Source organism: Arachis hypogaea, chromosome 1 (genome assembly GCF_003086295.3).
Source record: "Arachis hypogaea cultivar Tifrunner chromosome 1, arahy.Tifrunner.gnm2.J5K5, whole genome shotgun sequence".
NCBI classification, from domain to species: Eukaryota; Viridiplantae; Streptophyta; class Magnoliopsida; order Fabales; family Fabaceae; genus Arachis; species Arachis hypogaea.
The window spans coordinates 39,982,454-40,006,053 of record NC_092036.1 but is presented as its reverse complement, the minus strand read 5'-3'; the positions used below and the strand labels follow the sequence as shown (position 1 = coordinate 40,006,053).

General features: G+C 31.3%; 3 protein-coding genes across 3 annotated transcripts; 2 read left to right on the top strand and 1 right to left on the bottom strand.

Annotated features, from left to right (window-relative positions):
* The first annotated feature begins 6,760 nt into the window (after positions 1-6,760).
* Positions 6,761-7,309, top strand: LOC112717548 (uncharacterized). Its single transcript, XM_025769569.1, has one exon. It carries the CDS (start codon positions 6,761-6,763, stop codon positions 7,307-7,309), a length of 549 nt encoding a protein of 182 aa, XP_025625354.1.
* A 159-nt stretch (positions 7,310-7,468) lies between these two features.
* LOC140182014 (uncharacterized) lies at positions 7,469-11,367 on the top strand. The gene is made up of 3 exons (XM_072228010.1): positions 7,469-7,682; positions 9,888-10,219; positions 10,981-11,367. Exons 1-3 carry the CDS (start codon positions 7,469-7,471, stop codon positions 11,365-11,367), a joined length of 933 nt encoding a protein of 310 aa, XP_072084111.1.
* A 6,020-nt stretch (positions 11,368-17,387) lies between these two features.
* Positions 17,388-22,746, bottom strand: LOC112802897 (NADH dehydrogenase [ubiquinone] 1 beta subcomplex subunit 8, mitochondrial). The gene is made up of 4 exons (XM_025846291.3): positions 22,446-22,746; positions 22,211-22,297; positions 22,016-22,111; positions 17,388-17,620 (listed from the first exon to the last, which is right to left on the bottom strand). The coding sequence occupies exons 1-4, from the start codon at positions 22,581-22,583 to the stop codon at positions 17,564-17,566; spliced, it is 378 nt and encodes a 125-aa protein (XP_025702076.1). The 5' UTR covers positions 22,584-22,746; the 3' UTR covers positions 17,388-17,563.
* Positions 22,747-23,600: the final 854 nt, after the last annotated feature.

Sequence of the window (23,600 nt, the reverse complement as noted above, 5' to 3'; positions counted from 1 at the left end):
TAGATAAATCATTTGTTAAATATAAAATGTTTTTTGTTACTTATAAAAAATATAATATTTATTAGTTCTACTCCTTTAAAAATTGTTTTGTCAATAATATCTTTTAAAGATTCTTTTATTAGCGATTGAATCTTTCAAATATTGAATTGGTAGTTAACCTATAATTTAATGAGTGTTTTAATTTAAAAGCATTTTTATTATAATTCATAAAAGATATAATTTCAAGATGTTAATAAAGAGTTAAAATATTAGAAACTTAAAAAGTTTATATTTTTTTATATAAATTTTTTTCTTTTGTTTTAAAAATTTATTAATATCGTTGGGACACTACTCATTATCAACAATAATATTCGAACTTTTATTATAATTTATCAATATTACAAATTAATAAATGATTATTCTTAAAAGGTGTATCAAGTGTGCATAACTGCATTGAGATAGTCTTTTTAAAAGAATTTTTTTAAAAGGACTTTGATAAAATTTTATGTATACTTAGGTATGACTTTTGAATATGTATTTCTGTTTTTTAAAAAATATAATTACTACTCTTATTTTAAGCTAATAATACATGAGTAAATTTAAAAAAAATTGATGAATTATTTATTAACAAAATAATTTTTACATTGTATATTTAAATATAAATTTTATTTTCCTTGAAAGTCAACCCAAATGCATGTATGTAATTCTAGTAGTACGACATATCTAGAAGAATTTGTGGCTAAGCACAGCTAAGCTAGTAAACCATTTGAAGGAGAGGTATTGATTCTGTGAAATCTATAGTCATCAGAAAATTGAGGTTCCAATGTGCCATATATGCCACTTGCACAGAGGATTAGGACTTCAGGGCCATAGCAAAGCTAGCACAGACGCGTTAAATTCGAAAGAAGTCACCCCATTGGCTTTTAGAAAGAAAAAGTAAACGAAAATGGACAAAATTCAGTAGTGAATGTTGACCTCAATATTTTTGCCGACTTAATTTTTTAATTTGTTTGAGATATATCAGTTATTATTTATTTGCTTTCCATTGGTGTGGACAAAAGTTTATTTGGATTTTTTTCCATCGCTTCATTATCCGGCAGGAGAAGACGTAGTCAATCACAACATTTCTGAATTTGTGATTTTAAGAGAAGTGTATGTCATAATCAGATTTGACTAATCACTTGTTTCTTCGCTAATATTGTGGATCGAAAGAGGCCCTTGTCTGAGAAAATGGTACAATCTTTCACCCAAAATATATTTCAGAGTATTTTGGCCCGGGGAAAGGGGTGGTGGTTGGTTTCAACTTTCAACTTTAATTTATTACTAAATATTGATAATTAGATTAGATTATAATATTGACCTACTGGGATGATTATGATTGTGATACTCACAATCTACGAAGATGCCAAAATAATCCTTCCTATGTAAGAACTGTGTCTCCATTACTCCATTAGTACATAACATCAAGGTTATTGTAAACAAAAATACTAATAAAATTAATCATTAAAATTAGTCATTAATATATTTATATAAAAATATATGTGTAATTTAATTTATTTTTAATATGTATTTATATTTTAATATATATTTTATATCAATAATTGATTTTGATAACTAATTTTAATATATATATATATATATATATATATATATATATATAACATAATCCTATTACAAAATATAATTGAGCTAGCAACCGATAATTGTGAGAAAATTTTATTTATTTTTATTTTTTATTTTTTGTATAGATATTATCAAATTTGCTTGCCCACGGATCAGACAATATTACTGGTTAAGTTTTTCGGATTTTGCACTTTTGCTAGCCCATATCTTAAACAGGAAATGATAGGTTTAAACTTTTATTTTATTTTATTTTCAAATTATTTTCTTGTGATTCCTAAATAAAGGCCCTATTAGACAATTTTTTTATTGTATTATTTATACTACTCTTTTATATAATGTTTAATTTCAAATATGAAATTAAATGCAATAAAAAGAATCGAAAACGATAAATATATAATACTTAAAAAAAGTACACCTTAAAAAATATATATATATATATATATATATATATATATATATATATATATATATATATATATATATATATATATATATATATATATATATGTAATAGGTGGATTCTATGGTGTAGAAGCCAAAATAGTTCTACACATGTATAAATATACGTGTCATTCAACTGAAGGAGAATAAATTTAATGTGTAACCCAAAAAGAGACAATTCCTGCATATTGAGTCCTATCAAGTCTATAAGAGTTAAAATTGAAGGCCCCACATGTAATTAAAGTTCTTATTAATCCACTTGATTATTTTTTTTGGTGACTTATTAACCCACTTGATTAAATCATGATATTAGCTACTAGTATTTGAAGAAAAAATAAATAAATACTTTTTTAAATAAATAAATATTTTATTAAAATGAGACAAACAGTTGGACTACTACTCATTAACACATCACAAAAAAATTATAAAATATGAAATTAAAATATAATATTCTATTTGTTGAAACAAATTAATTTTTATCTTTTAATATTTACCTTGTAATAAAGTCAGTTTATTATATTTATTTTTATTAATAAAATTTTGTTGTAAATGTCTCTTGAAATGATTTCAAATTTTATAATTTATTTAAAAGTGATTACAATCACTCCAAATTTGTGTATTTATTAAGTACATTAAGACTAGAAGTGAATCGAGTTAGACCAATTTTAAACTTGACTTACAAAAATTAAGCTTGATTAATGATGCATGAGCATCATTCATATCTTTTCCTATTAACTTATATGGTGAATTATTAAATTTTTATAGAAAATAATTATATATAAAAAATGACTATAAAATTTTAAATAATTAAAAATATTAATATATATGTAAAATTATATATTATTTGAACCAGTTTGTTGAACTGAATTTAAACTCAAATAATATATAATTTTTTATATATATATATATTAATGTTTTTAATTATTTAAAATTTTATAGTCATTTTTTTAAATATAATTAATTTCTCTAGAAATTTAATAATTTACCGTACAAATTAATAAAAAAAGATACAAATAATACTCATACATCATAAATTAAGATTAATTTTTGTGAGTCGAGTTTAAATTTGATCTAACTCGACTCATTTCTAACCCTAATATACTTAATGAATATACAAATTTAGAGTGATTATAATCATTTTAAATGAATTATAAAATTTGAAATTATTTCGAGAGATATTATTTACAACAAAATTTTATTAATAAAAATAAATACAATAAACTGATATTATTACAAGGTAAATATTAAAAGATAAAAATTAATTTGTTTCAACAAATAGAATATTATTATGTTTTAATTTCACTTTTTATAATTTTTTTGTGATGTACTAATGAGTAATAGTCCAACTATTTATCTTATTTTATACTTTATTTTTTCTTTAAATGCTGGTAGCTAATATCATGATTTAATCAAGTGGATTAACGAGAATTTTAATTACATATGGGGCCTTCAATTCTAGCTCTTACAGGCTTGATGAGATCTAATATGCAGGAATTGTCTCCTTTAAAGGTCACACTTTAAATTTATTTTCCTTAACTGAATGACACGTATATTTCTATATGTGTAGAAATATTTTGGCATCTACACCATAGAATTCACCTATATAATAACATAAATATCATTTCTCTTCTTGCAAAGTTTTACAAAAGACAGGAAGGTGCATATAATAGCATCCGTGAATATAAATTTTCAATAATCCATCACCATACTATATTTACACAAAAACTTAACTACCAAAACAATTATTTTTATAAAATATATATTAAAAAAATTAAAAAATACATATATTTATTATATCTAAATACATATATCAACTAATTTAGTGACTAATTTTTATATAAATATATCATTTTTGTTAAAAGTAAGCTTTACCGATATGTATGTCGTGCACATTACTTTATATACTTTTTCAACCATACATTTGAAAAATAAATATTTTGTGTTTTTCAAACATTATAGCAGTTCTATATTTAATAAATTAAAATAAAAATAATTTTTAATTAGTATGAGTTATAAAATATATATTTAAAAAAGTTTTTTTAAAAATTTAAAATAATTTTAATAGATATAAATATAATAAAGAGTAAAACAAATCTAAATATTTATTAATATATAACGTTATATTAAATTTTTTATTTTAAAAAGTAAGAAGAACAAACATATAACTTTTTAGTTTATCATATACAAAATAACGTATGTGATGTATATATTTTGTATATATGGCACAAATCAATGTTAAAAACCCAGATATAGCATATATGGGAGTTAAAATTAAAATATTATAATTTTTTTATAAAAAAATAATTTTCATTCATAGAAGTAGTCAAATAATATTTATAAATTGTAGAAAAAGTATTAAATTTACATCTAAATCAAAATATCAACTGATTATAAAATGTATTATATATGTTGAATTATAAGTTTGAATTATAAATTAAGAAGAGGCATAATATTTGAGTATAAAAAAATTTAATGAATAAAAATAGAGACAAAATAATTTTTTTATTTCTAAATAGGAAGATGTACTTTTGTCTTCTCTCAATAAATCTGATCACATCTCATATTTTCTTAAATTTTTTTTTTCAGATTCGAGTTTGTAAACACCTATCAAATGAAGACCATAATACCATAAAAGAGAATTATTATCACGTGACTGTCATGTTTATTGCCTAATTAGAATAGTTGATAAATAAAAGGTAATTAGTGGCAATGTGATGAGCGGATAATTTATACGTTTTTTGGCATTGTTTTTAGGTAGTTTTTAGTAGGATCTAGCTATTTTTAGGGGAGTTTTCATTAGTTTTTATGCTAAATTCACATTTCTGGACTTTACTATGAGTTTGTGTGTTTTTCTGTGGTTTCAGGTAATTTCTGGCTGAAATTGAGGGACCTGAGCAAAACTCTGATAGAAGGCTGACAAAGGACTACTGATGTTGTTAGATTCTGACCTCCCTGCACTCGAAATGGATTTTCTGGAGTTACAAAACTCCAAATGGCGCGCTCTCAACGGCGTTGGAAATTAGACATCCAGAGCTTTCCAGCAATATATAATAGTCCATAATTTATTCGAGATTAGATGACGTAAACTGGCGTTCAACGCCAGTTCCATGTTGCATTCTGGAGTCAAACGCCAGAAACACGTCACGAACCAGAGTTGAACGCCAAAAACATGTTACAACTTGGCGTTTAACTCCAAAAGAAGCCTCTACACGTGTAAAGCTCAAGCTCAGCCCAAGCACATACCAAGTGGGCCCCGGAAGTGGATTTCTGCATCAATTACTTGCTTTTGTAAACCCTAGTAGCTAGTCTAGTATAAACATTTTATTATTGTATTAGACATCCGGGATTGTATTTTTGATCCTGTAATCACGTTTTGGGGGCTGGCCATTCGGCCATGCCTAGACCTTCATCACTTATGTATTTTCAACGGTGGAGTTTCTACACACCATAGATTAAGGGTGTGGAGCTCTGCTGTACCTCAAGTTTTAATGCAATTACTACTATTTTCTATTCAATTCAGTTTATTCCTGTTCTAAGATATTCGTTGCACTTCACCATGATGAATGTGATGATCCGTGACACTCATCATCATTCTCACCTATGAACGCGTGACTGACAACCACCTCCGTTCTACCTTAGACCGAACGCATATCTCTTGGATTCCTTAATCAGAATCTTCGTGGTATAAGCTAGAATTGATGGCGGCATTCATGAGAATTCGGAAAGTCTAAACCTTGTCTGTGGTATTCCGAGTAGGATTCAGGGATTGAATGACTGTGATGAGTTTCAAACTCGCGATTGTTGGGCGTGATGACAAACGCAAAAGAATCAATGGATTCTATTCCGGCATGATCGAGAATCGACAGATGATTAGCCGTGCTGTGACAGAGCAATTGGACCTTTTTCACTGAGAGGATGGGATGTAGCCATTGACAATGGTAATGCCCTACATACAGCTTGCCATGGAAAGGAATAAGAAGGATTGGATGAAGGTAGTAGGAAAGCAGAGATTCAGAAAGAGCACATCATCTTCATACGCCTATCTGAAATTTCCATCAATGATTTACATAAGTATTTCTATCTTTATTTTCTGTTTATTTATTATTATTATTCGAAAACTCCATAACCATATATTATCCGCCTAACTGAGAATTTCAAGATGACCATAGCTTGCTTCATACCAACAATCTCCGTGGGATCGACCCTTACTCACGTAAGGTTTATTACTTGGACGACCCAGTGCACTTGCTGGTTAGTTGTGCGAGGTTGTGAAGAAAGTGCTGAGTTATAAACACGCATACCAAGTTGAATGCCATTATTAGAGATCACAATTTCGTGCACCACAATGTAACCTAATGAGTGATAGCCTATATATATATATATATATATATATATAGGTACTGTTTGTTTTCAATTAAAAAGAAAATAAGAGGGTTCTATCGTTCAACCTTTGTATACTCCTATTTCTTTCTCTTCTTCTTGGTAACCTTTCATTCTCTTTCATTCATTGTTGTTGTGCTCTCAAAATTTCAATGTTTTATCATGGTATGGTGAGCCTTTTTCTCCTTCTTTTTTCCTTTCTTCACACAACTCACCCAACAGAAATTATTGATGAAAGTGCATCGCCTTTCTTTTTCTGCAATTGTGCAAGACGGTGACTCCGATCAATGAATAAGCGAAGAAAAGATTTCAATTTGTTCAATTTCATGGTAACTCTATGACAGACTCCATTATCAGCAATGGTGCTTCTCCAGGGTTCGATGTTCACACTCTATCTCATCTCCTCAATCACCTCACGCACTTGCAGTCGCAATTGAATCACAAAAGTGTGAGTCCTCTTTTTGATCCTTCAAGTATATTCTTTCTTCATCCAAGCGAAAACTCTGGGGTTTCAATTATTTTTGTGAAATTGGATACCAAGAACTATAATGAATGGTCCAGAGTGATGTTAATTGCGCTAAAATCTAAGAATAAGCTTGGCTTTGTGGATAGCACATTACCAAAACCTAGTGTAGATGATCCCAATTTTTCAGCTTGGGACAAGTGTAATACCTTTGTTGTGGCATGGATTCTTCAATTCCTGAGTAATAAAATTTCAAGAAGTGTCATTTGGAATGATATAGCTGTGGATATCTGGAATGATTTGAGGCATCGTTACTATCAAGATGATATCTTCAAGATTGCAGAATTGGAAGAAAAATTGTTCTCTTTGAAGCAGGGGAATTCAAGCATCACTGCTTACTTTACAAAATTGAAGGCTATTTGAGAAGAAATTAAAAATTTTAAGTTTATTCCTCTTTGTGTAGCATGTGAATCCACGTGTATTTGTGGGATGGAAAAGCTTTGAATTCAGAAAAAGGAGACTTATACTGTTCGATTTCTTAGGGGACTAAATGAGCAATACCACAATGTTCGTTCTCAAGTCATGCTTGCTAAACCTCTTCCAGATGTTAATGAAATCTTTTCTTTGCTCACACAACAAGAGAGACATTTGAATTTGACGGACGAAAATATACATGATCCACAAATCATGCTAGCTGTTGCAAATTCTGATAGCTTCGTTAATCATGACAGTAATTCAAGATTCAATTCTCGTGGTAGGGGTGGATCTGGAAGAAGCAATAGAGGGAGGGATCGAGGTAGTTTTGGTAGAGGCTATCCTAAAATCTGTTTATTTTGCAATAAGACTGAGCACTTGGTAGATGTTTGCTACCAAAAACCCAGGTCCCCCCTCCCATATGAAGCAGCAGCCTAGAAGCGCTAGCATCAACATGGCCACAGAAAAGAAATTGTGATGATAAGATCAGTTCAAATTCAACTCAACTGGCAGATCCAACTAGCTCTACAGTGACATTGTCTCTTGAACAAAGGCAACTCCTTATGTCTATCCTCCAACAAAAAGACACTCAGCCTCCAGGCGCCAACCCAGCTCCTCACTCAATCAATCCTTTCAACACCTCAGGTAACTTTTATGCTTTGTCAATGAGCACACGTATTTCTTACTTGTTTACAATAAAAAATTTATTTTCAAAATCTTGGATTGTGGACACAGGAGCCACTGACCATGGTACTCACACCATATCAAATTTTTCAAGTTATAGACAAATCAATCCTATTTTAGTTAAACTTCCCAATGGCTCGCAAATTACAACACAAATAATTGGCACCATTTTTTTCACCAAAGACCTATTTCTCACCAATGTATTGTATATTCCATCATTCAATTTTAATCTCATTTCAGTTTTAAAATTAACTAAAAATTTGCATTGTAAATGTTCTATAACTGACTTAAGGTGTGAGATTCAGAAATTGAATACCTGAAAGATGATTGGCATAGCTGAGGTGGATCAAGGACTTTACATATTCAAACTGCCTGCAAATCAAAAATTTGTTTCTCCTCCAACTCAAGTCATATCACACATAGAACAAATAGACATAGCACATGGATTAGATAATAAAGAAGTGTTGTGCCATTTTAGACTAGGACACATGCCACAAGATAGGATGCATAGCATTCATAAACTACACCCATTCATTCATTGTAAAAACATCATACCACGTGATTCTTGTCATTTTTCAAGACAAAAGAAATTGCCTTTTATTAACAGTGTTACAAAAATAAAATGTTGCTTTGATCTTATTCACGTGGATATATGAGGACCCATTGCTACTCTTTCTATTAATGGTTACAAGTATTTTCTTATTAATGTGGATGAAAAAAGTAAATTTACATGGATATTTTTTTGAAATTCAAATCAAAGGCAGGTTCCCTCTTACAAGCTTTTGTTAATTTGATTCTAGCTCAATTTGAAAAAACTATAAAATGCATAAGAAGTGATAATGGACCTGAATTTTGTCTTAAAACCTTTTTTGATTCCAAAGGCATACAACAGCAAACTAGTTGTGTTGAGACTCCACAACAAAATGGTGTTGTGAAAAGGAAACATCAAACCATTCTCAACACAGCTAGAGCCCTCATATTTCAATCCAATATTCCTAAAATTTTTTGGCATTTTGCTATTAGCCATGCTGTCCATCTTATAAATCGAATGCCTAGTAAAAATTTCATTAAAAATATTCATTTCAAATTTTGTTTCATGAATTACCTAATCTAAAAAATTTGAAGGTGTTTGGGTGTTTAGCTTATGTTTCCGCTTTAACTGCTAATCGAAGAAAATTAGATAGCAGAGCTAGAAAATGTATATTTTTGGGATCTAAACAAGGAACTAAAGGATACATTCTATTTAACCTGAATTCTAGAGAACTTTTTATTTCAAGACATGTACAATTTTATGAGCTTCATTTTCCATACAAGTTCAAAGACAATAACTCAAGTTTCAAACATGCATCATATACATGCATGCTATCTCACAATATTACTAACCTTGATTTATTCGCAATAGATCTTGAGCCACAACATATTACACACACTCTCACACGTACTCCACACATTATCATAGAACATTCCTTGCCTTCTCCTACACAAGCATAAAGCACTGCCTCACACACTTCAGGCACAACACTGCATGATACACAAGATTCACAAACATCTTTAGCACATTCAGAAAATGTACAATTGGCTGAAATTGCACCACACACACATATGGCATCGAGAAGGACCACCAAAGAAAGAAGACCCCCTTCTTATTTGCAGGATTATCATTGCATACTCATGTCTACATCCACCAAAGCTCAAGTGCCAACCACACACAGGTATCCATTCTCTGAGGTGGTAGATTATGATGCTCTTTCAAAAAATCATAAATGTTTTGCACTACATCTCTCATCCAACCCCGAACCAAAATTCTATCAAAAGGCTGTGGTGCATGAATGTTAAAGAATAGCCATTCAAGACGAACTTTTAGCTCTTGAGAACAATAGAACTTGTCGTCTAGTTGATTTACCAATTGGGAAGAGACTCATTGGCTGCAAATGGCTAATCAAGACAAAGTACAATATTGATGGTACAGTAGAGCACTATAAAGCGCAATTGGTTGCGCAGGGATTCACTCAGAGGCCTGGTTTTGATTTTCTCGACACGTTCAGCCCCGTAGTAAGGATGACCACTCTACAAATGTTACTTACTATTGCCACGAGCAGAAACTGGTTCCTTCATCAGCTGGATGTCAACACAGCGTTCTTACATAGAGACTTATCCAAAGAAGTTTACATGCAAGTACCACCGGGTCTTGATGCTCCAAAACAAAAAGTGTGCAAGCTGGAACGATCCTTATATAGACTAAAACAAGCAAGTAGAATGTGGAATTTGAAGTTGTGTGGAGTGCTACAAAGAGAAGGCTTTGTTTAGTCAAAAGATGATTACTCTCTATTTACTAAAGCCACCAAGAATGGATTTACAGCAATTCTGGTTTATGTAGCGACCTCATTCTCTCTGGAAATGACATAGAAAAATCAGCAATGTGAAAAAGGTGTTGGATGAGAAGTTTAAAATTAAGGATATCGGCAGATTGAAGTACTTTCTAGGACTGGAATTTGCTCACAATTCAAAAGGATTGGCAATTTGCTAATGCGAATACACATTAGGCCTCTTAGAAGAATTTGGTATGTTGGTGCCAAGCCAGCAAGCACTCCCATGCAATATTCAGCTGCCCTCTCCAAGAATTCAGGGACAAAGTTGAGTGATTCACTACGGTACATGAAACTAGTTGGCAGGTTGCTATATCTCACCAATAATTGACCAGATATTTTGTTGCTGTAGGATGTCTGAGCCAATTTTTCAACTGCCCCACTGATCAAAATTTTCAAGCAGGTCTTCATGTGCTTCGGTATCTCAAGGGTGATCTGAGTTCGGGTTTGTTTTTTGCCAAAGACAATAACTTGAAACTCACAGGGTTTGTTGATTCGGACTAGACAACTTATCCAGATAGTAGAAGATCTGTAACTAGTTATTTTTTTTCTTGGGTGGAACTCTTGAAGCAAACTACTGTCTTCTGTTCTTCATCAGAGGCAGAATACAGGAAAATGAGCCAGGCAACTAGAGAAGAACAATGGCTAGTGTATCTTCTGAAAGAACTCCAGGCTGAGCATAAGATAACTTTTAGTCTCTTTTGCGACAATCAATCCGCTCTTCACATAGCTGCGAACCCTGTTTTCCATGAAAGGACAAAGCATTTGGAAGTGGACTATCATTTGGTCAGGGATAAAGTTCAAGAAGGAGTGGTGAAGTTGCTGCCCATCAAGACAATTGAACAAACAGCAGACATTCTTACTAAAGCTTTATCTCCAGCTCTCTTCAACACGTGTCGTAGCAAGCTACGATTATTGAATCTCTATACTCCCAGCTTGATGGCGGGTATCACGTGACTGTCATGTCTATTGCCTAATTAGAATAATTGCTAAATAAAAGGTAATTAGTGGCAATGTTTATATATATATATATATATATATATATATATATAAAAGAAAATAAGAGGTTTCTGCCGTTCAACTTTTATATACTCCTGTTTCTTTCTCTATACTCCTGTTTCTTTCTCTTCTTCTTGGTAACCTTTCATTCTCTTTCATTCATTGTTACTGTGCTCTCAAAGTTTCAGTGTTTTATTAAAAAAATAAAAAATAGAAATAACAACATGAAAAAAGGAGAGAAGAAAACATAAAAAAAGTGACTAAGAAGGGAAGAAGAGAGAAAGAGACAGGTAGTGTCCTAAATTTGAAATATGATGAATAAGAAACAAAAGAAATCATGAAAAAAGAAGAGAAAAAAAGAGGAGAGAAAAATTAGGGAGGGAGAGAGAAAGGAAAAAGGGGGAGAGAGAAAGCATAGAAGGGAGAAGAGACATATAGAGGTCCTGCTGCCAAGGTTGAAGCGGCAACGACGACATCCGTTAACACTGATACACCTCTTTTCTTTTCTTTTGAGCAATCTCAATAAAATGTTTTTGAAGTATCACTTTTGATACTTTTAAGAAGTGAATTGACCTAGAATTGAAATTTGTATTGAAATTAATAGATAAAATAAAATCAGTCTCATCTTATAGAGATGGTATCACCTTGATAGAAAATCAATAAAAAAATTTTACTTATATAATTATTTTTTATGTAATAATTAAAAATAATATAAAATTTTAATTAAGACCAAAAATTAAAGTGACAAATCTCATTTTTAGTTTTAAATCACTATTTATAATATATATTCCTATAAATATTAATATGTCATTTTGTGAGACCCAAAATAAAATTAAACTTAAAACTAGTATTAGAGATGCTTTTAGGTATTATTTGTCAAACATTATTTTTGTATATCCAACTTACATGTAGGCTCTTAATTACCTAAAGGAATTAAGTGTGTTAAATCATTTGAAAGCTTTTTTTTAAATAATTTTAGTATTTTATTTACAGAAATATATAATTTATAAGGTATTTTATTAATTTATATAATAAAAAATATTATTTACACACTAAAAATTAGTTACCAATCAATCACTATTTATTTATGTATAAATTCGTGTGTTTAACTCATTTTTAATATATATTTTATATTTTAACATATATTTTATAGATATGATTAATTTATGATTGATTTTTAGTATAAAATACTATAATTATTACGTAATATTACTTATTTTGTTTACAGTAAGAATAAAATATGTATAAACTTATTTTATTCATATTATAAATGAGATTAGCCATATCTTTTTCGTATTTCAAGTGCAAATGAAATTCATGTTAATTTTTTTTTTTTGCTCATTTTTCCAAAGAAATCTATTAATGCCCTTAGAAATTTTAAGTCAAATTTAAATTTTATTTGGTAAAATATTTTGTAATTTAAAAATTTTAAACTGTTTCCACAAATTTTAAATTTATTTTTTTAATTGTTAAATTATAAAATTTAAAATTTGGATGGAACATAAAATAATTCAATTTTAATCGTAATAGATTATATCGATTTTTGTATTATAAATCAATCTAAATCATACTATAAATACTTTTTTATTATTTTGAAAAGATTATATTTTTATACCCATAAATATCCAAATATTGTTGATAATATAGATGACATACATGTGGACATATCTTGTTTATGTTAGGAATAAGTAGCTTAATGACCACAATCTAATTTTCATGTATAAAATATTTTTTTTGTTATTATATATATCTAATTAAAAAATTAATATAATAAGATCTTTGATTAAATTTAGAGATTTATCTTTATGATAAGGATCATACTATTAAGAGATAAATTTTGTATAATTTAATCTAAACTATTTGTTGGTCATAGGATTATTAAAAGAGCCATTAATAATTCAAATAGATCAATATATTACAATAGAATAAAGATTAATAGATTTCATTTATTAAATTATAAAAAATATTAGAGAGTTTGTAATTTTTTTTAACAGTTAGCCATCAATATTTAAAAGTGTGGACTAAAAGTATGTTGTTAAATTACTCGACTAAAAGAATTGGGTTGATGGCTAAAAGTGGTGGCTAAAATCAATAAATCCTACTGGTCCTCTAGCATTTCTCTTAAATTATATATAGATGGTATATTAATACCAAAAAAAAAATATAAATGATATATATAGAGATATGACTATTGAACTGACTCTTTATGAGAATTTCTAATGATTATACTTACTGCATATTTGTCACTAGGATATTCTCAATGAACATACTAGAATTTCTTTTGGCCTGTAATTACATAATAATTAATAATATATTTTTTATACTTTATTCTGGATACTTAATGCCCAAAAGTGCTAATTGAATAGATATTGGGTAATGGGTACGATTTAAATACTTGTAAGTAATAAAAAATCTATTGGTAAAGAGTTTCAGTTCTATAATTATAGTGACCGAATTAAATAAAACTTTAGGTCATTTATAGTTTATTATAATAATAATAACAAATTAGAATTTGATAATTAAACCTTAATGTTAAAGTTAATCAATAGTTTAAAAGATGAAAGAAATTATACTTAGCTTTGTTCTTCTCGAGTTTTTAGTAAAAATATTACTTCATATTCTTGAGTCTTTGAGGATTGTTACTAAATGCCAACTTTAATTAATATATTTATTACAAAAAAACCATTTGCATACTAATATCAACTACCAAAATCGATCACTATGTATTTGTGTATAAATAAATGTGTAATTTAAATTATTTTTAATATGTATTTTATATTTTATATTTCAATGTGTACTTTACCATGATGGATGATTTTGGTAGCTAATTTTAACGTACATGGTGAACGAAAATTAAAGCTCACAGATATCGGCAAGTGCACCAGATCACTCGAGTAATACTACGGTGATTAAATATCGTTTCCACGAGAATTAAATGATTAAGCAAGCAAATATCAGATTAAGTACCTAATTAGTTAAAATAAAAACCTGGATTAAAGAGGGTAAGATTGAGTCTCGCTAAGAACTTTAGAACTTGAATGCTTGAATACTTACGGATAGAGAGGTTGAATGTTGATTTGAGAGAAGACAATGATGGTGAGAGTCAAGAGCTTCGGAGATGTTTATGCTCGTAGAGAAATCAAACCTTATTTACTTATCTTGAAGTATGCAAAGATATTTCACGACAAATTTTTAGTAATTGATTTCCAATTCCTTGGTTCCTCAGTTTCTCAATAATTAATTAGTCATCTATTAATTAATCAAAGAGGTTAAGCCCAAAAACTGATTTAGATTCAAATAAAATTTAAAAGTAATCCTTAGGTCGAATTATATGTCACGTATTCAAGTCAGTCCTGTCCAGTTAAGTCTTAGAAGAAAAACATAATTTTTAAAAGTTGTTCTAATCCGAATTATATGTCACTTATTCAAAATTAGAGTGATTGAAAATCATGTATGTGTCGCACACTAATTGAACCACTATTCCTAGCCTAATTCAAAGAGTCATGTGAAAGAGTTTTCAAGATATAATTCAAATATCAAATATTCCAATTATAATCAACAAAATTCAAAAGAGATTAGCATACCTTCTGATACCACTAATCGAATGAAGAACGAGTAACCCGATCATGAAATAGATCAATACAAAACTTCAAAATAAAATAAACTTAGATTAATAACCCATAGAAAATATGGACAAAGCTCATAACCCTTTAACAGAAGATTAATTATCCATGAAAAATGAAAGAAAACAATGAAAAGAAACTAAGCGGAGGACCTGAATGTTGGATTTGGATCCGAAGATCCTCCTCTGGGATGCTTTCTCTTGTGAAACTTGTTCACTTAAGGCTTCTAATAATGTGGATAATTGAGATTGGGTCTTAATTTATTTGCATCCTGAGAGTTGGAATTGTCTTTACTCCAGGCTTGTATAGATAAATTTGGGCATAAGCCCAAAATACACCTTCAGGGGATACATGCAACGGGTGTGGAGTGCATGGCCTCTGGGCATGAGAGCTTGTTCGCCAGGCGTGTGTGTGAGCAGGGAGGGGCCGCTGGGCGTGGGTCTTGTTCGCCGGCCATGCACTTAGAGATGTTTGGGGCGCCATTTTACGTGTCCAACTGATGATGGTGGTGCATGATTCAAACTAAACATCTACTATAGATTCATGCATATCGTTTTGAAGATCTAGACATTTTTTTCTAATGTAACTGGAACTGCCTCATTTGGAACTCTGGAATTCAAGTTATGACCACTTGAGTGTGAAAAGGTCAGGGTTGAGAACTTGTACGCCGGGCTGGTGGACATGTATGTTGGGCGTATGTGTTTTGGACTCCAATTTTCTTCCTTTTGGATACGGTTTTGTTCTTTAGGGCACGGTTTTGCTACCCTTAAACTATATCACGATTTTGATATTTCGTCCTAGTTGTGATTGCTTAAACTTAATATACACCTCAATGATTGACACTTGTGATTGATTTTGATAATAGATTGAAAACATATCTTGCATTATTGCTTCTTCAGTGACATATATTATATGAAATTAAATAAACTCACCAAACACTAATATAGGATGTCTAAACAAAATACATGCTCTTCGATATTTGAGTAGCTATCCATTTATAAATTACACATTTTTTTTCCCCAAATGATATTATGGAAGGAACCACAAAGTTAGATTAATTCTCATATACGAATTCCACCCTCTCATATATTTGTAATAAAATCTGACCATTATAGTACATTCTTAACATAACTCTATCATCCATTTTTCTTTTTCTCATTAAACACCTCTCATCTACTAAGAAGCTCCTTTTGATGAGCTATCAGTGAAACAATTGGAAATGAAGAAGAGAAAGAAGAAAAAGAAGGGAAAGGTGTTGGATTTCTAAATTAAGGACACCTAAATCGAATCTTACGATTTTTGGATTTAAAAATGTTTCACAATACAAGTTTTACCCTCCGATATCAGTTTTTCAAATTAAAAAAAAAATAAATAAATATCTATGAAGTATAGACACTGATACGGACATGGAACACGACATGACACGGGATATATTGACACACGCATATATATAAAATATAAAGTATTTTTTAGATAAATCATAATGATATTTTGATATTTTATTGATATTAAAACATAAATTAATTTTTAATTATTTTTAATATCTTATTTTAAAAATATAAAATATTTTTTGTTTTAATAAATAATAATATATACTATTTCTAAATTTATTTTAAGAATACATGTTAAGATAAGACTGGACATACTAATACGTCATGATGGTTTAGATGTGTCCAAACATGTTCAAAGAAAAAAAATTATTTTTTATTAAGACACAATTGGATACAATAGACACGCATATCGAACGAGTATAAATAGGTGTCAACACGTTTGTAATCCATAATGAAAAAAATTAGTCACAGAAAGTAAAGGGTTATTCCACGTCCCCAGAATTGAGAAATGATCATAGCATTCTACACCCTTAAATTTATTAATGCCTTTCGGTGGATTTAAGCTGTTTTATTCAGTCCAACTTGAGGTTTATAACTTGATTACTCAATTTATTAATGCCTCTTGTGACCTAAATAGCATATAAATTGGATTCACACCCCTCAGAGATTTCCAATCAGTTGGATAATCACGCTTGGGTTATGCGATTGTGTTGTTTTGAGGTTTCAATAAAGACGGTTTAGATTTTAAATTTAAGGCACGAGGTTCAATTTTTCAGTCTCGTAATATAAAAATTGCTACTAGTATCGTGGAACAGATTTTAAAAGTTTAAGAGCATAGTATCGCACTATGAACAACTTGAGGTCCTTTTCCCAATCATAAAAGTGGTTTAAAACTTTAAATAGTGTACACTTTTAAATGGGCAAAGGTTCACGAGGTCAAAAGTCTTACCATCTTATAAAGAGGTTCGGTTTCTTAAAGAGCAAAACAATGGCCCACTCCTCAGTCCTCAGAATAGCCACCATAAGCATGAAAATGATTAAATAAATAAAACCATATTCAGTTTTCATTCCTGTAGCTGGTTCCAGCAAGTCTTCCCACATTCCATTATTTTGAAGTTTGAACTACAAGAGAGCACAAGTTAATGAAAAGAACAATTACATGAAAAACAAGTTCCCATTCCATTATTGCCTTGGATCCATCTATGGTTCACCACCAAGTTCCACACGCAGATTGTCATATGGATATACTTTGGGTGTCTGGTAACAAAAAATAAAACAGAAATACCTCAGCATATGAAATACTAAGTATTCGCAGAAGGTAGCATTGCTACAATAATATCAAAGTTCAATCGGAATGCACAGTTCATGCAAGCCACAATAAGGGTACATACAATAACAAACAACAACAAAACTTTATTCCACTAGGTGGCCACAATAAGGGTACATAAAAGACAAAAACCTCCATAGTCAATAGACCTTGATAACTTCCGTGCGAAAACTATGGATAACAATGAATATTGATGCTGCTAGAATAAGGAATGGATTTGACAGTTTAAGAACAAACTTCTAAACTATAGAACTATAATCAGCTAATGTGACTTTTGATACACTTTCCGAGGACAACTATTTCATTTTTGGCTCCATACTTGCTTATATCACAAAGTTCAGTTCTACAAGTTATAAGCAGGGCCTTCAAAATGGCAACACTAACTCTTTAAAGAGGCGGACTATTGAGAATGAAATGGCTTGTTCAACTTAGGCAGTCCACTGGTCCAATGTCAGTAAATTACAAACAAATAAATAACTATAAATCTGTAATGGGGGTAGCACATGCCTGTGATAAATATTTAATCAATATGGTTATTTTGCTTATGATTGAATTAAGTATAATACAGCAACAACAAAGTCTTATCCCACAAGATGCAGCTAGCTACATGGATCAAACAATGACATTGCGCCCGATTATGTATAATGTTTGGAGTGTGATCGTTCACCCTCACTTGATCACTTCATGTAGAGCCTTTTTAGGTCTTCCTCTACCTCTAAATACTAGTCTATTTTCCATCTGATCCATCATTCTCAATGGATGGTCTATTAGCTTTCTCTCTATATGTCACAACCACTTAGGAGATTCTACCATCTTTTCAACAATGGATCCTACTCCAACTTTCTAACTGACATCCTCATCCTTTATTTTGTTCATGTTCACCCATAGTCCACGAACACTCCATTTCCATACAACATAGCTGGTCGGTTGGCATTACGATAAATAAATGTACTTTTTTGTTGCATTAAAACCCGAATCACTTTGTTATTTTGACCAACTTGCTTAAATCCTATGATTTATCATCTTCTATTCCTTCATTGTCCTAAATAAATACAACCAAAAATACTTAAAACTCTTAAATTGTCATATAAAGTCCCCAATTTTCGCTACTGTGTTGGTCTTTCCCCTTCCTCTACTAAACTTGCATTCCATCTACTTGGTTGTGTGCAACTTATGCGCAAACCATGTACCTCCAAACCTTGTCTCTGCAAATCCAACCTCTCATTCCAATCTTCCTACGATCCTCTTGTAAGAATGATGTCTTTGACAAAAACATGTATCATGGTATGAATTATTGGATATGCTTAGTTAGTCCCAAAAATGGAGCTTTGAAAAGCATTTTAGTGTTGCAAGTTAGGTGTAATGATACAGAAGTTCACCGGTTCTCCAACTTGCAGTTCTACCCTCATAAGATGTTGGAAATAGTTCTGGCACTACATAAAAGAGTTGATGACAAATGGGGAACAAGAGCCTATCATCCAAAGGCAGAGAAGTAGTGAAAAAATTATCGTTCAATTTCTCAAGAATCACCATAGGTAAGATGTTAGGATTAAAATATCAAGGTTATCAAAGATGCCATGGAAGAGTGGAGGATATCTTGGCTACTCCACAATGCCTATAGCAGACCTGGAGAACTGCAAGACAGTATCAGTGCAGTCAAATGAGATGCAAAATGGCTATGACTGGTAAAAGAAAAAGCATTCACTAAAAAGTCCCTTGTTTTCTCTTGGAGAGATTTAGAGCTTAACAGAGAACCTCTCAATTCTCAAACATGGCTATGATGCTTAAAAGAAGGGATAAGTATTGTTTTGGTCCCTATGGTTTGCGGGGAAAATCGAAATCGTCCTTTAACTTTCTTTTTTATTCAAAATCATCCTTAACATTAAAATTATTTTTAAAATCATCCTTTTTTATTCAAATCTTAATTTTTGGACAAAATTACGCCTGATAAAAAAGAATTAATAAATTAGAAAAGAAAAAAAAGATCCCCACACAAGAACCCGCACAGAAGGTCTTCAACTTCTCCTATCTCCAAGCAGAAATGGAGGCCGCACAGCGCACTCATTCTCTCTGTTTTTGTTTTCTCTCTCTATATGGATCTTTGCTCTTTCTATGTTTTCAAGGTGGTGGCTGTGTTGTTGTTGATCGGTACATTGGCTCAAACTCCGGATATCTCACCGGTTGTCATTCCTCACAAGAAAGCTAAGCATCACTCATCTCATGCTCTCGCTCCCTCTCCCGCCGTTCATCATGCACCGGATTTTCTCCTCTCTCTCTCTCTCTCTCTCTCTCTCTCTCTCGTCAATGCTGTCTCTCCCTCCTCCATTTCTATTTCACCGTCCGGAGGACCAGGACCTTCTCAAAGCGCTGCTATTTTGAACAGATTCACTGTTGCTGCTTCTACAGTTGTTATCTTCTCTGCGGCTCTACCATTTTAAATTTTGTGTCAAATTTTGAATTTTTTTTCCTTCATGTGGATTGATTGTGTTGATTGATTTTGTAATTTGAGTTACTTGGCCATGGGAGGGGGATTCTCATTATGCAACAATAGACCCTTCAATGACCCACTGTAAAAAGTAAAAACTTCAACTTAATTCTCCAAGGTAGATGGGGTTTCACAAAAATGGTTGATTTTGTAGAAGAAACAGTAATTGTGTCTGCCACCATTTTGAGGGGGAGAGGATGTTGATGAGGAGAATGAGAAGATCTGAGCTTAATGGTGGGGTGGGGTAAATTTTTTAATTAGGGGTAAATTTGTCCTTTTATTAACGAAATGATGATTTTAAAAATAAAATTAACCTTAAGGACTATTTTGATTTTCACCTTAAACCGTAAGAACCAAAACAGTACTTATCCCCTTCAAAGAAAATGCATCACCCAAAATCCCTTCTATTTTTTTTTCCTTTTTTCACAAAAGAGATTAAAGCCTAAAGAAAACACCACAACCACTTTCCTTTAACCATCTGAATATCCTACCTGCTAATAGAAAGCACAAAGTAGAGGCACATTACAATAGAGACCATATGATAAATCTGTACTATGACTAGGAGAACATGATATACAAACTCAAAAAAGCCCCATATTTATAATAGGCAAGATATATAAAGATCCTAATAAGGGTTTCATTTATGACAGATCCTATATCAAAAGGTCCAGCCATGGTCACTCTACTTTTGACCATTGGACTCGGAATAGATAATAGATATAGATAATAAATCAAAGGCTGGGATTCATCATTGCTGATCTGACGAGGTTAAATTTCTTTAGAAATAAAGCTAATAAAATTTAAATAATTAGAAATTCATTATGTTCCTTTTCAGACTGTATCTTGCTCTTTTGTCTTGGATAGTTGGACCTATAGGCCACCAACATTGACCCCATCACAGGTGGTGAGAGACACAGCTCTCTGGGAAGAAGAATGCAATTTATTTCTATATGCTGGAGGTGATCGATTCTGACATCAAATGGACAGTGAAGATGACTAATCACCAGTCACAAGATTTGGTTCAATGCAAATATGTTGTTGACTTTTTTCCTACTTGCTTTGGACCAGGCTTATATGAGATTTATCTATAATATGTTTTTGAGCAATTTGAGGAGGCAATAGTGAAAGACAAGGGCCCAATTTGAAGATGCGTGACAATCAGTTCTACACCCTCGATAATCATTCTCTAGAACTTCTTGCCTCCACAAACCCCCCCCCCTTTTCCGGAAAAAATCACACACAACTACTTCACTTTCACTGACAGCATCAATTTAAATTCAGGGTCCATCATCAGTCTTTTGACCAGAGTATCCACATTAAAACAACCTGCTAACTAGATTCTTATTCAGGAAGATGCCATATGCAGTAGACAAGAACAACTAAAGTACAGGCCAGTGGGGATTTAAAACAACAAAAAATGCACCCCCTAAAGGAAGAAGTGAGAATTGAGAACAACACTTCCTTCAAAGTTCCAAGACAAACATTCTCGATCAACTGCACCACAACTAACCCTCAAAGTGATTTCAATGAACAAAACAACTAACAGAGACTTAAATCACAAAATTGAGACAGAAAACAGAGTATGGACCGATTAGTAATAATGGAGTGAAATTCTACAGCCGACATCAAGTTTTCCAGTGCACAATTAACTTTCATCTATAAAATGGCAATGAAGAATCCATTCTACCGAATGAGGCAATGACAACATCAAAACAATACTTAAAGAATACCAGAACATAGCAACAAGAAACCTAGATAACAGAATGAAATCCCAATCCAACACCAAACATTAACACAAAAAAAGTGGGGATGATAAGCAAAGTTAAAGTAGAAAACTTACATAGGGTATCTTGGAGGCCTTGTCATTCCACACTGCCAATAGTCCCAGAGACGCGAAAAAACTCAATCCACCACACAGCCAAGCCAATGCTTCGTACTGTTTCCAATTTTTTTTAAAAAAATTGTAAGAACTATTCAATATTACATTATCCAAAAATTTCCAAAAAATCAATAATTAGGGGGAAAATTTTCCCACCTTTCCAACAGTATCGGCAATACGATCTATACATGGTTCGGGAAATGGAGTTCCATTGTCCCACACGAGTTCGTCATTCGCAGGAAGCTGAGACCCCAATCACAATAGCAATAGTTAAAAAAGCACAACAAGAGCCAATAATTTTCGAATTTGTACAAAATAATTGAGCTGAGAAATGGGGGAAAAACGATTATGATTGAAGGGTTAGGTTAAGAGAGAAACGATGGATGCATACGGGTTTGTCGGGAACGATGTGCTTTCCGACGGGGAGGCCCATGCCGGAGCGGAGGCGAAGAGAGGAACCTACGGATCTGGAAACAACACCGTTTCCGGCCATGATTCTCGATGCTGCGTTCGCCAATCTCCCTGCCATGATTGATGGGTTTTCTAGGTTGCTATTGATCGTTTCTTTTCTGTTTTCTCCACAAGCCTACACTTTACTGCTGCTACACGTACTGTGCAACACTGAATACGGAGACTTCAAACGACATCGTTTCTGGTCTTTCCCTTTGCTTTTTCTTTTAATCAGGATTTTCAGGTAAACTTTTGGGGGCTTTAAAAAATTATTTATTTACTAATTAATGTAAGGATAAAATATTATTTTAATTTTTAATTTTTAGGCTATGTCTTAATTTATTTTTTAACATTTCAAACGTTTTATTTAGTTTTGAAATAATTTAAATGTCTTATTTTAATTTTAAAATAATTTAGACAAATTTAATATTGTTTTACTGTTAAATTTGACACAAAGAATTAGTATATTTATGAGCCAATAACGTTTAATTTCAATATATAAGTAAGATTGACACACCAATAATTATTTATGTAAAAACTTATACTTTAATTCTAGAGCCATGATGATAAGATTTGTGAATTTTTTTTTTAACAAGAAGAAGATTGAGAATAACTGGTTTTGGTTATTCTTCTACGTTACTCATCTCGTTAACTTGTATACATTTGATAGTAGAATAATATTGAAGTTGTTTAAAATTTTTGGGATATAAATAGAATGTTTGAAACGTTAGAAACCAAATTAAAATTTGATCAAAATGTTAGAGAGCTTACCCTTTATGTAATAATAAAAGAATAAACTACTAAAATCACTTCCAATTTATGAAAATATTGGCAAAATAACCTCTATTTTTGTTAACAAAAAAATGCTCCTAAAATATTTTAAAATGTTACAAAAATACCCTACAATAACAAAAATCATCTTCGTTAACGGAAACAACTAGTGTGATATTGTTATTCAAACTTAATCCTAATAAACCCTAATAAGAGTACCCTTCTTCTTTTTCATTCTTTCTTTCTACCTCCTTCAACAAAGATTCATCATCCGCCCTTCCCCTTCTATCTTTTACGGTCTTTTTTTATTTTCATTTTCATTTTT

What these genes read in the sequence shown, in the direction of transcription:
- LOC112717548 (XM_025769569.1), top strand. Translation starts at nt 6,761, where the DNA reads ATGACAGACTCCATTATCAGCAATGGTGCTTCTCCAGGGTTCGATGTT.
- LOC140182014 (XM_072228010.1), top strand. Translation starts at nt 7,469, where the DNA reads ATGCTTGCTAAACCTCTTCCAGATGTTAATGAAATCTTTTCTTTGCTC. An exon ending in CAATAGAGGGAGGGATCGAG is followed by an intron (nt 7,683 to 9,887) that starts GTAGTTTTGGTA and finishes GTTAAAGAATAG; the next exon opens with CCATTCAAGACGAACTTTTA. An exon ending in CCAAAGAAGTTTACATGCAA is followed by an intron (nt 10,220 to 10,980) that starts GTACCACCGGGT and finishes GAACTCTTGAAG; the next exon opens with CAAACTACTGTCTTCTGTTC.
- LOC112802897 (XM_025846291.3), bottom strand. Translation starts at nt 22,583, where the DNA reads ATGGCAGGGAGATTGGCGAACGCAGCATCGAGAATCATGGCCGGAAAC. An exon ending in ACATCGTTCCCGACAAACCC is followed by an intron (nt 22,298 to 22,445) that starts GTATGCATCCAT and finishes TTGGGGTCTCAG; the next exon opens with CTTCCTGCGAATGACGAACT. An exon ending in AGGCCTCCAAGATACCCTAT is followed by an intron (nt 17,621 to 22,015) that starts GTAAGTTTTCTA and finishes TTTTGTTACCAG; the next exon opens with ACACCCAAAGTATATCCATA.